This window comes from Mobula hypostoma, chromosome 6, assembly GCF_963921235.1.
Source record: "Mobula hypostoma chromosome 6, sMobHyp1.1, whole genome shotgun sequence".
Taxonomy (NCBI): Eukaryota; Metazoa; Chordata; class Chondrichthyes; order Myliobatiformes; family Myliobatidae; genus Mobula; species Mobula hypostoma.
The window spans coordinates 38,005,302-38,022,544 of record NC_086102.1 but is presented as its reverse complement, the minus strand read 5'-3'; the positions used below and the strand labels follow the sequence as shown (position 1 = coordinate 38,022,544).

Here is a 17,243-nt window from a genome sequence, read left to right as displayed (position 1 = left end):
GGCAGGCTTCATTTTTGGACTCAGAGATCTAGTGGTGCATTTTCTAGTGGGGTTTGCATGTTTTCCCTGTGAACATGTGGGGTCTCCCCCCCTTCCACATCCCGAGGATAAGTTAATTGGTTCTGTAAATTAACAGGGCAATGGGATTGCTCTGAGAGTGGCACTGATTTGCTGGGCTAACGTACTCTCCTTGCATTTCATAAGGAAATGTGGAAATATGAACTTCTGCGGGGGTGAGGAATGGGGAGGCACATTGGCTATTCAGAAAGATTTCTCAGCAGGTGACTCAACACATGGGTGGGAATTCAAAACGGGTCAATGCCAGAAATAAAACATAGAAACACAGAAAACCTACAGCAAAATACAGGCCCTTCAGCCCACAGATTTGTGCCGAACATGTCTTCACCTTAGAAATTACTAGGCTTATCTATAGCCCTCTATTTTACTAAGCTCCATGTACCTATCTAAAAGTCTCTTGAAAGACCCTATCGTATCCGCCTCCACCACCATTACCTTCAGCCCATTCCACGCACTCACTACTCTCTGAGTAAAAAACTTACCCCTGACATCTCCCCTGTACCTACTCCCCAGCACCTTAAACCTGAGTCCTCTTGTGGCAACCATTTCAGCCCTGGGAAAAAGCCTCTGACTATTCACACGATCAATGCCTCTCATCATCTTATACACCTCTATCAGGTCACCTCTCATTCTCCGTCGCTCCAAGGAGAAAAGGCTGAGCTCACTCAACCTGTTTTCATAAGGCATGCTCCCCAATCCAGGCAACATCCTTGTAAATCTCCACTGCACCCTTTCTATAGTTTTCACATCCTTCCTGTAGTGAGGCGACTAGAACTGAGCACAGTACTCCAAGTGGGGTCTGACCAGGGTCCTATATAGCTGCAACATTACCTGTCAGCTCCTAAATTCAATTCCATGATTGATGAAGGCCAATACACCGTATGCCTTCTTAACCACAGAGTCAACCTGCACAGCTGCTTTGAGTGTCCTATGGACTCAGACCCCAAGATCCCTCTGATCCTCCACACTGCCAAGAGTCTTATCATTAATGTTATATTCTGCCATCATATTTGACATACAAAAATGAACCACTTCACACTTATCTGGGTTGAACTCCATCTGCCACTTCTCAGCCCAGTCTTGCATCCTATCAATGTCCTTCTGTAACCTCTGACAGCCCTCCACACTATCCACAACATCTCCAACCTTTGTGTCATCAGCGAACTTACTAACCCACCCCTCCACTTCCTCATCCAGGTCATTTATAAAAATTACAACAGTAAGGGTCCAGAACAGATCCCTGGTGACCGACCTCCATGTAGAATATGACCCATCTACAACCTTGCCTTCTGTATGCAAGCCAGTTCTGGATCCACAAAGCAATGTCCCCTTGGATCCCATGCCTCCTTACTTTCTCAATAAGCCTTGCATGGGGTACCTTATTAAATGCCTTGCTGAAATCCATATACACTACATCTACTGCTCTTCCTTCATCAATATGTTTCGTCACATCCTCAAAAAATTCAATCAGGCTCGTAAGGCATGACCTGCCCTTGACAAGCCATGCTGACTACTGCAAATCATATTATACCTTTCCAAACGTTCATAAATCCTACCTCTCAGGATCTTCTCCATCAACTTACCAACCACTGAGGTAAGACTCACTGGTCTGTAATTTCCTGGGCTATCTCTACTCCCTTTCTTGAATAAAGGAACAACATCCTCAACCCTCCAATCCTCCGGAATCTCTCCTGTCCCCATTGATGATGCAAAGATCTCCTCCCTCGCCTCCCACAGTAGCCTGGGGTACATCTCATCCAGTCCCGGTGACTTATCCAACTTGAGGCTTTCCAAAAGCTCCAGCACATCCTCTTTCTTAATATCTACATGCTCAAGCTTTTCAGTCTGCTGCAAGTCGGCACTACAGTCACCAAGATCCTTTTCCATAGTGAATACTGAAATAAAGTATTCATTAAGTACCTCTGCTATTTCCTCCAGTTCCATACACACTTTCCCACTGTCACCCTTGATAGGTCCTATTCCTTGATGTCTTATCCTTGCTTGCCATGGCCTTCTCATGGCCCCTTCTGGATCTCCTAATTTCCTTCTTAAGCTCCTTCCTATTAGCCTTATAATCTTTTCCTTTCCTCTACATCTGAAGTATAAGGCTGAAATTTAGGAATAAATTTAATAGCCTCACAGCCCTTGCTGAGGTAAATCACAAACTGTCTCACTTCTCTTTACCAAGTAATGAAGCCTATTCCTCTCCAATACCTGATACTCTGATTGCAGCCCTTTGTAGCCACTGCTCTTCACCTTGATACTTCCTTTAACTCCTTGTATCTCTGCCCTGTTGACTAATCAGCAATTGCTATTTCATGTTATTATTCCCATCACCTTAGCACTGCCGTACTTGCAGAGGAAGCTGTCACCTCACATCAAGTTAGTCACTTGAAGAAGGTTTCATTCATACACACACCCTCTTAGATATGTGGATGGTTTGCAACTTCTGTAAAACCATCTTTCTTCTCTATTAAATACTGTCTTGCATGCTAATACCCTGCCTTAGGGAGAGTGTATAAAAGTACTTAGATAGACAGGATCTGTTTAGGGATAGTCAATATGGCATTCTGTGTGCAGGTCAAATCTAACCAATCTTACAGTTTTTCGTGAGGTTATCAGGAAGGTTGATCAAGGAAAGATAGTGGAGGCTGTCTGCATGGACTTTACCAAGGCCTTTGACAAAGTCCTGCACAGAAAGCAGGTCTAGAAGGTTAGATTGCTTGGCAGGATGAAGTAGCCAACTGTATCAACACAGGCTTCGCAAGAGAAGCCAGTGAGTGATAGCAGATAGCAGTGTCTCTGAATGGTGGCCTGTGCTGCAGGGATCAGTGCTGAGTCCATTGTTGTTTGTCATCTATATTAATGTTTTAGTGATAAGGTGGTGTACTGGATCAGCAAATTTGCAGATGACTCCAGGATCGGAAGTGCAGTGGACAGTGAGGGAGGCTATGAAAGCTTGCAAGGTGATTTGGACCAGCTGGGAAAATGGGCTGAACAATGGCAGATGGAACTTAATGCAGACAAGTGTGAGGTGTTGCACTTTGGGAGGACAAACCAGGGTAGGACTTACAGATTGAATGGTGTGCTGTAGAACAAAGAAAATAGAGATCCATAATTCATTGAAAGTGGCAGCACTGGTAGATAGGATGGTAAAGAGAGCATTTGACACACTGAATTTCATAAGTCAGGGTATTGAGTACTGGAGTTGGGATGTAATGAGGGAGTTGTATAAAAGATTGGTGAGTTCTAATTTGGAGTATTGTGTGCAGTTCTGGTCACTTACCTACAGGAAAGGTACAGGTAAGCTTAAAAAGTGCAGAGAAAATTTACAAAGATATTGCTGCATTTGAAGATCTATGTTATAGGGAAAGGTTGAATACATTAGAACTTTATTCACTGGTGCACAGAAGAATAATAGGAGATCTTTTAGAGGTGTACAAAATTATGAGAGTTGTAGGTGTTTTCCCTTCAGGTTGCGTGAGACTAGAACTAGAGGTGAAAGGTGATAATTTTAAGGGGAATCTGAGGGTGTACTTCTTCACTTGGAGAGTGGTGCAAGCATGGACTGAGCTGCCAGTGGAAGTGGTACACCCAGGTTCAGTTATAACGTTTAAGAGTTCTGTTTTTAAACGCAAACAACAGGAATTCTGCAGATGCTGGAAATTCAAGCAACATACATCAAAGTTGCTGGTGAACGCAGCAGGCCAGGCAGCATCTCTAGGAAGCGGTACAGTCGACGTTTCAGGCCGAGACCCTTCGTCAGGACTAACTGAAGGAAGAGTGAGTAAGGGATTTGAAAGCTGGAGGGGGAGGGGGAGATGCAAAATGATAGGAGAAGACAGGAGGGGGAGGGATAGAGCCGAGAGCTGGACAGGTGATAGGCAAAAGGGGATGTATCCCCTTTTGCCTATCACCTGTCCAGCTCTCGGCTCTATCCCTCCCCCTCCTGTCTTCTCCTATCATTTTGCATCTCCCCCTCCCCCTCCAGCTTTCAAATCCCTTACTCACTCTTCCTTCAGTTAGTCCTGACGAAGGGTCTCGGCCTGAAACGTCTACTGCGCCTCTTCCTATAGATGCTGCTTGGCCTGCTGCGTTCACCAGCAACTTTGATGTATGTTGTTAAGAGTTCTGTTTGTCTTTTTCGAGGAAGGTTGTGGAAGCTTGAGAGAGGGTGTAGAGGAGATTTATCAGGATACTGTCTGGATTAGAGTGTATGTCTGCTGAGGACAGGTTGAGCAAGCTGGGACTTTTCTTGTTGGAGCAAAGGAGGAGAAGAGGTGACTTAATATAGGTGTACAAGATAAGTGGCATTTTAGAATTGACAGAGACTTTTCCCGTGGTGGAAATGGCCAATACCACTGACTTTAGGGTGATTTGAGGAAAGTATAAGGGGAATATCAGAGGTATTTTATTTTACACAAAGTATGGTAGGTGCATGGAACACACTGCCAGGGTGATGGTAGAGGCGGATACATTAGGGATATTTAAGAAACTCTTAGATAAGCATATAGTTGAAAGAAAGAAAGAGGTCTATGTGGGAAAGAAGGATTAAAATGATCTTGGAATAAGCTAAAAGGTCAGTGCCGTGCAGTTCTATTTAAGAAAAGTTTGGATAGGTACATGGATGAGAGAAGTGGTCCAGGTGTAGATAATAGAATCAGACAGAAGGCCAGACTGGTATGGATGAGATGGGCTGAAGGGCCTGTTTCTGTGCTGTAGTGCTCTATAACTTTATGACTCTACGATGACAAAGTACTGCTGCACTCCAAAGAATTTTGTAATCTCCATTAACCTTTCTTCCATTGTCATTTTCTCCCAATTCAAGCTTGGCATACTTTTCAGAGAGGGTAACTTTTAAAAATAATTCTGCTGAAGTCAATGGATTGAGTACTGGAGGAAGCTACAATATGCCGGCATTATTACATGATGTCAGATGACTCCCTAAGCATGATTATTCAGGGTGGTAGATGGGTGCTAGTCATGTGAACTAGTTTGTGTTTGATAGCACTGAGGTTCATAAGCATTGTTGGATATTAAGCATTAGCAGGGAAGAGTGTCCCTGTACACCCCTGACATGTTGCTAATAGAAGATGGTGAGTCATTTACCGCAGAATATCCAGTCTATACCCTATCCAATGTTAGCTCATAAGCACAGAATCTATCTGACTTATCCAGCTCAGTTGATTCCTCTTGAAATCCAGGGAGAAGATTTCTTGTTTTAGTGATTTATTGAAGCAGGCTTGCTGTTGTAGCATGGGTCTTCTTACACCACTTCGCTTCTCAGCCTCAGAACTTGGTGAGGTCATGGGGTAGTCGATAAGGGGCCCCTTTTCTGCCATCAGCTAACCCACCACTTGATAGGCCTGGTGAATTGGGTGCGCTATTGAAGCCTGAGATAATGTGAGAGCAAACAATTAATTTTAGGAAATGAGACATGGAACTGTATCACTTAGAGTCTGTGACCATAAATCTGCATGAAAGGACCCTGTGGAGAAGTAATCCAGATTTGTGACCAGTGGAGCTGGTTCTTCAGCAATGTGCTGCAAATTTAATGTGTAAGTCCAATCTCTCCCTTTTTACTTTGTATCACTTGATTAATGTAGTGCTTTGAACCTAGCTCTGATATTTAACCGGTAATATTTATACACGGTGCTGATATAAAAGCAAGCAGCAAGTTGACGTAGTCCACACACGGACTTGTAGCCCTGTGTAGCAAATCATAGACAGAACAGTCAGACAGATGGATTTACAAAAAGTATGAAGAACCCTAGTCACTGATTTTAATTCCTACATTGCTTCTTCAACAAGCCTTCATTTTTTTTCACAAACATTTGTGAGATACTTTAGTAAAATGATATCGTAGAGATTAGCGACTGTTTCACAGAATTTGCTCTCTCTTGTTTTCCAAATGTGATGCCGGGTTTGTCCTTGAGACCCACAGATGAAGAGGAGGGAAACAGAAAGGAAAGCAGCAAGAATCTGTAACAGATTGCAAGAGACTATAAGACATAAAACATAGTTAGGCCTTTGGCCCATCGAGCCTGCTCCACCATTCGGACACTGATAATTTACTTCCCTCTCAACCCCATTCATCTGCCTTGTCCCTGTAACCTTTGACAAACTGAAGGAGGCCAGGAAATGGAATGTTCTACAGCCTGTGGGTGTATCCAAATGTCACAGAAGAGTGGTATCTGAGAAAGCAATCTGGTAGAGGAACCCAACAGGTCAAGCAATATCTATGGGTGCAAAAGAAATGTTGAATTTTTGAGTCAACCTCCACCAGCCCCAGTCAGGAATCTATTGTATCTGAGGCAGCTCTGATGAAGAGAGAAAACTTATTTATCTCTGTGACATGTTTAAATGAAGTTTTAAGCTCAAAATCAGACACACTCTGCACGTGCCATGACGATGAAGGCCATTATAGATTAAAGTCCAGAGATTATGCAGATGCTGGAAATCCAGAGTGATACAAACAAGATGCTGGATGAACTCAGCAGGCAGCATCGATGGAGGAAAATAAACAGGTGACATTTAGTGCCAAGAACCTTCATCAGGACTCACTCCAGCTTAAAATGTGTTATCATTTGCTCCTTCCAAAATGGATCTGGTGACAGCAACCTATCAGCCAGTCTGCTGGTCACCGACCCACTGCTACAAATTGATCAGAGTTCACCTTCCCTGTGGAGGTGAACTACAAACCTTTGTGTGCCACTAGCCTAGGCTGTAATTGATTTAAGTCATGCTCTTTCAGAGAGGTTCTGCCTCGTGACATTTGGGCAGACGCTAATGTGCTTCCCTTCTTTTTGCAGAGTGTGGTGGTGTTCTTGGTGGAACAAATGGAAGCTTCAGGTCACCCAGCTATTCTAATAACCGGGAGAAAGCCATCGATTGTACTTGGAAATTAAAGGTAACTTGTGAAGTCACTCTTTATAAAATAAAATGCAGTTCCTAATAGGAGACTCTAATTCCTTCAGTGAAATAAGGCATCGAGTTGATAGCATCGATCATGGGAAAAAAGAAAACATGGCAAAGTGGTGAATTATCATATGATTTCAGATAAAGTAAACTCTCATCTACTGAAATTTGGAAAAAAATTGACCTCTCTTTTCCATACATATGTCCTAAAATTACTAACTGTAATCTTTTCCTGCTTTGAATCGGTGGACTGGACTGTATTCAGAGTTTCATCTTCGAGTCTGGATGAGTATGCCACAGTTGTTACCGACTTCGTTAAAACCCGTGTGGAGTGTGTGCCTATGAAAGCTTACTGCACATTCCCAAACTGAAAGGTGTGGATGAACCAGGAGGTTCGTAGCCTGCTGAGGGCTAGATCTGTGGCATTTAAGTCTGGTGACCCAGGTCTGTATAAGAAAACCATGTATGACTTGTGGAGGGCTATTTCAAGAGCGAAGAAAAAATTCCGAGCAAGGTTGGAGTCAACATCGGATGCACGTCAACTCTGACAGGATTTGCAGGCCATTACTTCCTACAAAGCAAAACCAAACATCATGAATGGCAGCGATGCTTCACTACCAGACAAGCTTAATACCTTGTATGCCACTTTGGAAGGAGAATATAACTACAGCTGTGAAGATCCCTGCTGCACCTAGTGGCCCTGTGATCTCTGTCTTGGAGACTGACGTCAGACTGTCTTTCAGGAGCGTGAACCCTCGCAAGGCAGCAGGCCCCAATGGAGTACCTGGTACTGCTCTGAAAACTTGTGCCAAGCAGTTAGAGGGTGTATTCAAAGACATTTTCAGTCCTTTACTGCTACGGTCAGACGTTCCCACCTGCTTCAAAAGAGCAACAATTATACCAGTGCCCAAGAGTGGTGTGAGCTGCTTTAATGACTATCGTCCAATAGCACTGCAGTGATGAAATGCTTTGAGAGTTTGGTCATGGCCAGATTCAACTCCTGCCTTGGCAAGGATCTGGACCCACTGCAATTTGCCTATCGCCACAATAGGTATACAGCAAATGCAATCTCAATGGCTCTACACACAGCCCTAGATCACCTGGAAAATACCAACACCTATGTCAAGGTGCTGTTTGGTGACTATACTCAGCTTTTAACACTACTATTCCTACAGTCCATATCGATAAACTACAGAACCTGGGCCTCTGCACTTCCCTCTGCAATTGGATCCTCAACTTCCTAACCAGAAGGTCATAATCTGTGTGGATTAGTAATAACATAGCCTCCTCGCTGATGGTTTACACCGGTGCACCTCAAGGGTGTGTGCTTAGCTCACTGCTCTACTCTCTCTATACCCATGACTGTGTGTCTAGGTATAGCTCAAATGCCATCTATAAATTTGCTGATGATACAACCATTGTTGGTGGAGAGGAGCGGGCCTACAGGGGTGAGTTATACTAGCTAGTTGAGTGGTATCATAGCAACAACCTTGCACTCAATGTCAGTAAGACCAAAGAGCAGATTGTGGACCTCAGAAAGGTAGGACGAGGGAACACAAACCAATCCTCATGGCGGGATCAAAGTGGAGAGAGTGAATAACTTCAAGTTCCTGGGTGTTAACATCTCTGAGGATCTAACCTGATCCCAACATATCGATGCAGCTATAAAGAAGGCACGACAGCAACTATATTTCATTAGGAGTTTGAGGAGATTTGGTTTGTCACCTAAAACACTCGAATACTTCCACAGAGGTACCATGGAGAGCATTCTGACTGGCTGCACCACTCTGTGATATGGGGAACAGCTCTGGAACAGGATCGCAGGAAGCTACAGGAAGTTGTAAATTTAGTCAGCTCCATTATGGGTACCCGTCTCCGTAGTACCCAAGACATCTTCAAGGAGCGGTGCCTCAGAAGGGTGGCATCCATCATTAGCGACCCCCATCACCCAGGACGTGCCCCCTTCTCATTGTTACCGTCAGGAAGGAGGTACAGAAACCTGAAGGCACACACTCAGCGATTCACGAACAGCCATTTCCTCTCTGCCATCTGATTTCACTACCTCACTTCTTTTTTTAATTATTTCTGTTTTGCACTGGTATTTTTAATTTCATCATCGTGGCTATCCCTCGAGGTCCAGGATGATGGTCTTCGTTCTGAAGAAGTGGCCCACAGAGTGAAGATGCCTGTGTGTGTGTGTTTGTTTAACGTGTACTTGATGTTTTTAATTTAACTATTTAACGTACACATATATACTTACCACAATTTATTTATTCTTTTATTTATTTCTATAATTACCATGTATTGCAATATACTGCTGCTGCTAATTTAACAAATTTCACAACATATTAAACCCGACTCTGATTTTCCCATGTAAGAAATGTATGCTCAGTCCAAGATGAACTATTACTTCTTTAAAACATTATGTTCTCAAATCTGATTTTTTTTGATGTTGGATGAAAGAAAAATGTTGGCTGTAAATGTTGGGACGCAGCAAAGGAGACTGAAGAAATGGCAGAGATTTTGCATTGCTCTTTATGATGAAACAAGTAAGATGCTGGAGCAACTCAGCATCTCTGGAGGGAAATGGACAGTTTGCATCTTGGGTAAAGACCCTTCATCTGTGTTCAGATGAATGGTTTTGAGGGGTCTCAACCCAAAATATCAACTGTCCATTTCATTCCACAGATGCTGCCTGAACCTCTTACTTCCTCCGATATTCTGTTTGTTGCTCTGGATTCCAGTATCTGCTGTATTTTATGTTTTAGTGCTATGGTCGTAGATACTGTGCTCCGTTTGTTTAATTAGGAAATAGGGTGAGGGGTAGGTGAATGCCTGAACAATTGGTAAAGAACTACAGAAATAGCGATGACAGTGATCGTCGAGTGTTTATTTTTTCTACCCTTTATAACTGACTGATTTATTTCTGGGCCATTGCAATTATGTTATGCACTCCACTGAAAGCAGCCTGAATCATTTTTCTAGCCAATTGTAGGAGTCATGTACTTACTTTCCATCTCGCAAACACGAGGAAATCTGCAGATGCTGGAAATTCAAGCAACACACATCAAAGTTGCTGGTGAACGCAGCAGGCCAGGCAGCATCTCTAGGAAGAGGTACAGTCGACGTTTCGGTCCGAGACCCTTCGTCAGGACTAACTGAAGGAAGAGTTAGTAAGAGATTTGAAAGTGGGAGGGGGAGGGGTAGATCCAAAATGATAGGAGAAGACAGGAGGGGGAGGGATGGAGCCAAGAGCTGGACAGGTGATTGGCAAAAGGGGATATAAGAGGATCATGGGACAGGAGGCCCAGGGAGAAGGAAAGGGGGGAGGGGGGGGAAAAACCCAGAGGATGGGCAAGGGGTATAGTCAGAGGGACAGAGGGAGAAAAAGGAGAGAGAGAGAAAGAATGTGTGTATATAAATAAATAACGGATGGGGTACGAGGGGGAGGTGGGGCATTAGCGGAAGTTAGAGAAGTCAATGTTCATGCCATCAGGTTGGCGGCTACTCAGCCGGAATTTCTCCTCCAACCTGAGTGTTCTCCAACGGGAGATCGTTTTGCTGAGCACCTACGCTCTGTCCGCCAGAGAAAGAAGGATCTTCCAGTGGCCGCACATTTTAATTCCACATCCGATTCCCATTCTGATATGTCTATCCATGGCCTCCTCTACTGTAAAGATGAAGTCACACTCAGGTTGGAGGAACAACACCTTATATTCTGTCTGGGTAGCCTCCAATCTGATGGCATGAACATTGACTTCTCTAACTTCTTCTAATGCCCCAACTCTCCCCGTTCCCCATCCGTTATTTATTTATATACACACATTCTTTCTCTCTCTCTGCTTTTTCTCCCTCTGTCCCTCTCACTATACCCCTTGCCCATCCTCTGGGTTTCCCCCCCTCCCCCCTTTCCTTCTCCCTGGGCCTCCTGTCCCATGATCCTCTCATATCCCCTTTGCCAATCACCTGTCCAGCTCTTGGCTCCATCACCCCCCCCCCCCATGTCTTCTCCTATCATTTTGGATCTTTCCCTCCCCCTCCCACTTTCAAATCTCTTACTAACTCTTCCTTCAGTTAGTCCTGAAGAAGGGTCTCGGCCCGAAACATCGACTATACCTCTTCCTAGAGATGCTGCCTGGCCTGCTGCATTCACCAGCAACTTTGATGTGTGTTGCATATACTGAGGTATTTTGTTTTCATTTACATAGAGCATGGAACAGTACAGCGCAGGAACAGGCTGTTTGGCCTACAGCTAAAATCCATATTAAAATCACCTAAACACTAATCCCTCCTATCTACATTATGTCCATATCCTCCATCCACGTGTCTGTCTAAACGTCTCTTAAAAACCTCTAATGTATTTGCCTCTACCACCATGGTAGGCAGCGTAATCCAGACATCCACGACTCTCTGAGTAAAAACATTACCCCTCATATTCTCCTTGAACCTGCTCCTCTCATGTTCAATGCATGCCTTCTAGTATTAATCATTTCAACTCTGGGAAACATACTCTTTTTCTCTCTATCTATTCCTTTCACAATCTTGTAAGCCTCTATCGGATCTCCCCTCAGCTTTTGGCACTCCAGAGAAAGCAACCCAAGTTTATACAGCCTCTTGTGATAGCACATGCCCTCTAAACCAGGCAGCATCCGAGTAAACTTCTTCTGCATCCTCTCCAAAGCCTCAACAACCTTCCTATAGTGGGGCGACCGGAACTGTTTGTAGAGTATTGTGTATTTATAACATAAGATCCATCAGTATTAAAATCCTGATGTTTTCCCCCCTTTTCATTGCTGTAGCTGCAGGAACATTTTAGAGCCAAAATTGTTTTCAAAGATTTCAAGCTGGGTGGATCTCCAAAGACAGGACAGTCGTGCGTAACTGATTATCTGGAGGTTGATAGTCAAAGGTAAGCAGAATATTCGGCTATGTTACACTTAAAGTTTTTAAATCTCTACTAATGCAAGTCAAAATGGGCAACAAAATAGCATTGTGTAATGCCTTTATAGCACCAGAGACCCAGGTTCAATTCCACCACTGTCCATCAGAAGTTCATAAGTTCTCCCCATGACCGTGTGGGTTTCTCCCACATACCAAGCACATATGGGTTACTAGGTTAATTGGTCACATGGGCGTAATTAGGCAGGCTGTGCTCATTGGGCTGGAAGGACCTGTAACCATACTATATCTGTATATAAACTAAAATTAAAATAAAATTAATGATCACACCAGATAATAAATTGAAATCATGAAACATAGGAACGTGAATAAAACATAGTAACACAGGATGGAGATGTTTAAAAGTGAACGTTTATAGTGTGAAGATACTTAACTAGAATATGTTAAGAAGATTATTTTTTTCCATGAAATTTACAGAATTTCTCACCATACTTTCCTGAGCAACAAAATTCTTCACTATTTCTCTGTGTAAAGTTCTGCTCATTGCACAGCAAGTGGGACCGCACCAGTGCTTTATTAAGCCTCAGCATTACATCGTTGTTTTTATATTCTCGAAATGAATGCCAACTTTGCATTTGCCTTCTTCACCACCAACTCAACCTGAAAATTAACCATTAAGGGATCATGCACAAAGACTTCCAATTTCTTTCGCGCCTCCGTTATTTTGAATTTTCTCTTCACTTAGAACATAGTCTATGCTTTTATTTCTTCTTTTATTTCAAACTGCATGACCATATACTTCCCAACACTGTATTCCATTTGCCACTTCTTTGCCCATTCTCTTAATCTATCTACATCCTCCTGTAGCCTCTCTACTTCTTCAAAACTACCCGCCCCTCCACCTATCTTTGCACTGTCCGCACACCTAGCCACAATTCCACCATCCAAATCATTGACATATAACATAAAAAGAAGCGGTCTCCACACAGATCCCTGTGGAACACCACTAGTCACCGGCAGCCAGTCAGAAATAGCTCCCTTTATTCCCAATCTTTGTCTCCTGCCAATCCGCCAATGCTTTATCCACTCTGGTATCTTTCCTGTTATACCATGGGCTCCCTGATCTCACAGTCATTCATATCTCTCTTGGTGAACACTGAAGTTAAGTACTCATTTAGTGCCCTTCCTGCTGCTTCTGCTCCTGGCTAAAAATTCCCTCCTTTGTCCTTGAATGACTATGGTCGTTGGTGGGGTGGCTGGTTAGGGTTTTACATATTTTTATTTGCAGAATATGTGATAAATGTAAATGGTAAAGGAAGGAGATTGTAAGTTTGGAAGAGTGAGAAATAGAAGTTGAAAAATACCGCAAACTGTAGGGGAAATTAATCACTTCTTAGAAAAACAGAAGTTCTACAGGACGCAAAGCATGGAAACAAAGAAAGTAGAAGAGGGGAATGCTCTTTGAAGGAAGTGAACTGAGAGGATGTAGTCCAGGTAGTGGTGAAAATCAGCTGTGAGGCAATAGTAGATATTGATTATAGTACAATTCACGAAAAGGAGATAGTGGCAGGGAAGGGTGGGAAGAAGAACCATGGGATGATGAGAAGATGATGATAATTGACGGAATAGTTTATGAAATTTTCCAGTTGGTAGAAGATCAAGAAACATCACTGAACGTCACTAGAATAGGAGGTGAAGAATGGGACTGAGTAGGACAGAAATAGGAATGTTTCACATATCCTATGATAAAGGTTGGTATTGTAAGGACACGTACATGAGGCAAAGGATGATGACCGTGGCAGAGGACTGGTTCTTCCAATGCTCAGTGAACAAGTGTGGGAGCCTGAGGTGTTAAGATGAATTCAGATTGTGGGTTTCAGAAAGTGTAAGATGAGGGAACACATGCCATTCGTTATAGAAGGATCAGAAGTGGAAAGAGTGAGCAATTTCAAGTTTCTGGGCGTCAGTAGCTCTGAGGATTTCTCCTGGGCCCAACATATTGATGCAGCTACAAAGAAGGCACGACAGCAGCTAAATTTCATTTGGAATTTGAAAAGGTTTGGTATGTCACCAAAGACACTCGCAAACTCCTGCAGATGTACCATGGAGAACATTCTAACTGGCTGCATTATCATCTGGAATGGCAGGGTGAGGCTGTCTACTGCACAAGACTGAATTAAGTTGCAGAGACTTGTAAACTCAGCTCCATCATGGGCACTAGCCTGCATAGTATCCAGGACATCTTCAAGGAGCGATGCCTCACAATGGAGGCATCCATCATTAAGGACCTCCATCATCGAGGACACATGCTCTTTTTATTACTACCAATGAGAAAGAAGTACAGGAGCCTGAAAGCACACACTCAATGAGTCAGGACCAGTTTCTTCCCTCCTGCCATCAGATTTCTGAATGGACATTGAATCCATAAATACTACCTCATAATTTTTTATTTTTATTTTTGCACTACTTCAGAATCAGAATCAGGTTTATTATCGCCAGCATGTGACGTGAAATCTGTGAACTTAGCAGCAGCAGTTCAATGCAATGCATAATCTAGAAAAAAAAACACAAAATAAAATAATAATAATAATAATAATAAATAAATTACAGGATATGTATATTGAATAGATTTTAAATCGTGCAAAAACAGAAATACTATATATTTTTTAAAAAGTGAGGTAGTGATCATGGGTTCAATGTCCATTTAGGAATTGGATCGCAGAGGGGAAGAAACTGTTCCTGAATCGCTGAGTGTGTGCCTTTAGGCTTCTGTACCTCCTACCTGATGGTAACAGTGAGAAAAGGGCATGCCCTGGGTGCTGGAGGTCCTTAATAATGGACGCTGCCTTTCTGAGACACCGCTGCCTGAAGATGTCCTGGGTACTTTGTAGGATAGTACCCAAGATGGAGCTGACTAGATTTACAACCCTCTGCAGCTTCTTTCAGTCCTGTGCAGTAGCCCCTCCATACCAGACAGTGATGCAGCCTATCAGAATGCTTTCCATGGTACATCTAAAGAAGTTTTTGAGTGTATTTGTTGACATACCAAATCTCTTCAAACTCCTAATGAATGTAGCCATTGTCTTGCCTTCTTTATAACTGCATCAATATGTTAGGACCAGGTTAGATCGTCAAAGATCTTGTCACCCAGGAACTTGAAACTGCTCACTCTCTCCACTTCTGATCCTAAAATGAGGATTGGTATGTGTTCCTTTGTCTTACCCTTCTGGAAGTCCACAATCAGCTCTTTCGTCTTACCGATGTTGAGTGCCAGGTTGTTGCTGCGACACCACTCCGCTAGTTGGCATATCTCACTCCTGTACGCCCTCTTGTCACCATCTGAGATTCTACCAACAATGGTTGTATCGTGAGCAAATTCATAAATGGTATTTGAGCTATACCTAGCCACACAGTCATGGGTATAGAGACAGTAGAGCAGTGGGCTAAGCACACACCCCTGAGGTACACCAGTGTTGATCATCAGCGAGGAGGAGATGTTATCACCAATCCACACAGACTGTGGTCTTCCGGTTAGGAAGTCGAGGATCCAATTGCAGAGGGAGGTACAGAGGCCCAGGTTCTGCAACTTCTCAATCAGGATTGTGGGAATGATGGTATTAAATACTGAGCTATATTTGATTAACAGCATCCTTACGTAAGTGTTTGTGTTGTCTACATGGTCTAAAGCCGTGTGGAGAGTCATTGAGATTGCACTTGCTGTTGACCTATTGTGGCGTTAGGCAAATTAAATAACTTATTTACTCACTGTAATTCATTTTTTCTCTATTATTATGTATTGTATTGTACTACTGCCACAAAGACAACAAATTTCATGACGTATGCCAGTAATATTAAACCTGATTCTGATTCTGAATTGAAGTGTAGAGGGATTGGATGTGAAGGTATGATAGAGTGAGGAACCAGGAAACAGTTAAAAGTGTGTTTAAAGCATCATAGGTAAAGACAGTAAAATAAGTTTCTGAAGTCAATTTTTTTACACGGATATTAAAATGGTGGAATTCAACTTTTTGAGTTTTTAAACAAATTATCTTCAGATTTCATCAACTTAGTGGGATGGCCCAGTAAGATGTTAAATCCAAAGGCCACATATGACTTCAGTCCATTTCAGATTTAATGGAGGCTGATTAAGGCATGACATTTAGGCTATACGTAACAGGAAAAGTCTGAAAGCCTTTGATTAAACCTGCTTTGCTAGTTGTGCGAAGCTTGATAACTGGCAGGGCTAAGATAAATGTTTGTTCTGGCACGCAAGCTCCCTTGGAGTGAAGTCATTTTCCTCTCCTTTGTTCCCTGTCCCCAAATCAGAGGTTAGAAGTCATTTCTAAACCTAGAATTAAATATACCTTCATAACTGAAATTCAATGTCACCCCTCTCCACCCACATACTCCCACAGACATCTGACACCTTCTCCTACTTGGAGTTTCATTCAAAGAAGTGTTCCTTGCTCTGTAAATCACTGTAAATCAGCATAACTTCTTTACAGAAACCTAATCAAAGTAAAAGTACACAGACTGCTGAGAAAAAACGCAGTGTAAGTTGCAGGCTTTGGTGTTTTCTGGCAGAACTTTCTTGCAGAAGTTCAAACCTGCCTATGTAGAACACCCCGATCAAGTTTAGCCAGCTTTCTTAATCCACAGATGCAAAAACTTACCAGCAGGTGCTAACCACAGTCAGTAACTGATATGCACTCTTTTAAATGCAAATAGATTCACGTCCTTGATACGTGTTCAGATTCATGCCCACAAGTGTGTCATTATGCTTTACTGGTGAAAAGTACTGAGAGCAGGAAATTGCTGACGTTATCCTGAACTTACATTGAGGAATGTGTGTAGAGGCAGTATAGGTATCCAAGAGTCCATTCATTTCATTGAAGGTTTTACAATTCTGAGGTACAAAGGTAAGGTCCAATATTTGTTTTATTTATACTTACAGGGACATTTTAAATTATTTGGAATTTGTACAATGCTCAAAGTAAATGTATTATCAAAGTATGTATATGTCACCATATACTACCCTGAGATTCATTTTCTGGCAGGCATTCACAGTAGAACAAAGAAACACGATAGAATCAATGAAAAATTACATACAAAGAGTGACAAACAACCAATGTGCAAAAGAAGACACACAGTCCAAATACAACAAGACATATAATAATAATGATCTTCCATGTTGTTATATTGACTACCAAAAAGCATTTGATTCTGTCCTACATTCATGGTTAATAGTTCTTAATATATATAAACTACACCCAGTACTTGTGAAATCCCTTCAATATCCGAAGCATTGGTGTGCTTTAATCACCCTATCTATGAACAACCAAAAAAGA

General features: G+C 42.6%; 1 protein-coding gene across 1 annotated transcript in view; it reads left to right on the top strand.

Moving 5' to 3' along the window:
* LOC134347943 (suppressor of tumorigenicity 14 protein homolog) overlaps positions 1-17,243 on the top strand; it is a 114,577-nt gene that overhangs the window by 85,414 nt on the left and 11,920 nt on the right. Inside the window, exons 9-10 of the mRNA XM_063050609.1 lie at positions 6,891-6,988; positions 11,796-11,905. Of these exons, the coding sequence (XP_062906679.1) occupies positions 6,891-6,988; positions 11,796-11,905 (208 nt within the window). The remainder of the gene's footprint in view (positions 1-6,890; positions 6,989-11,795; positions 11,906-17,243) is intronic.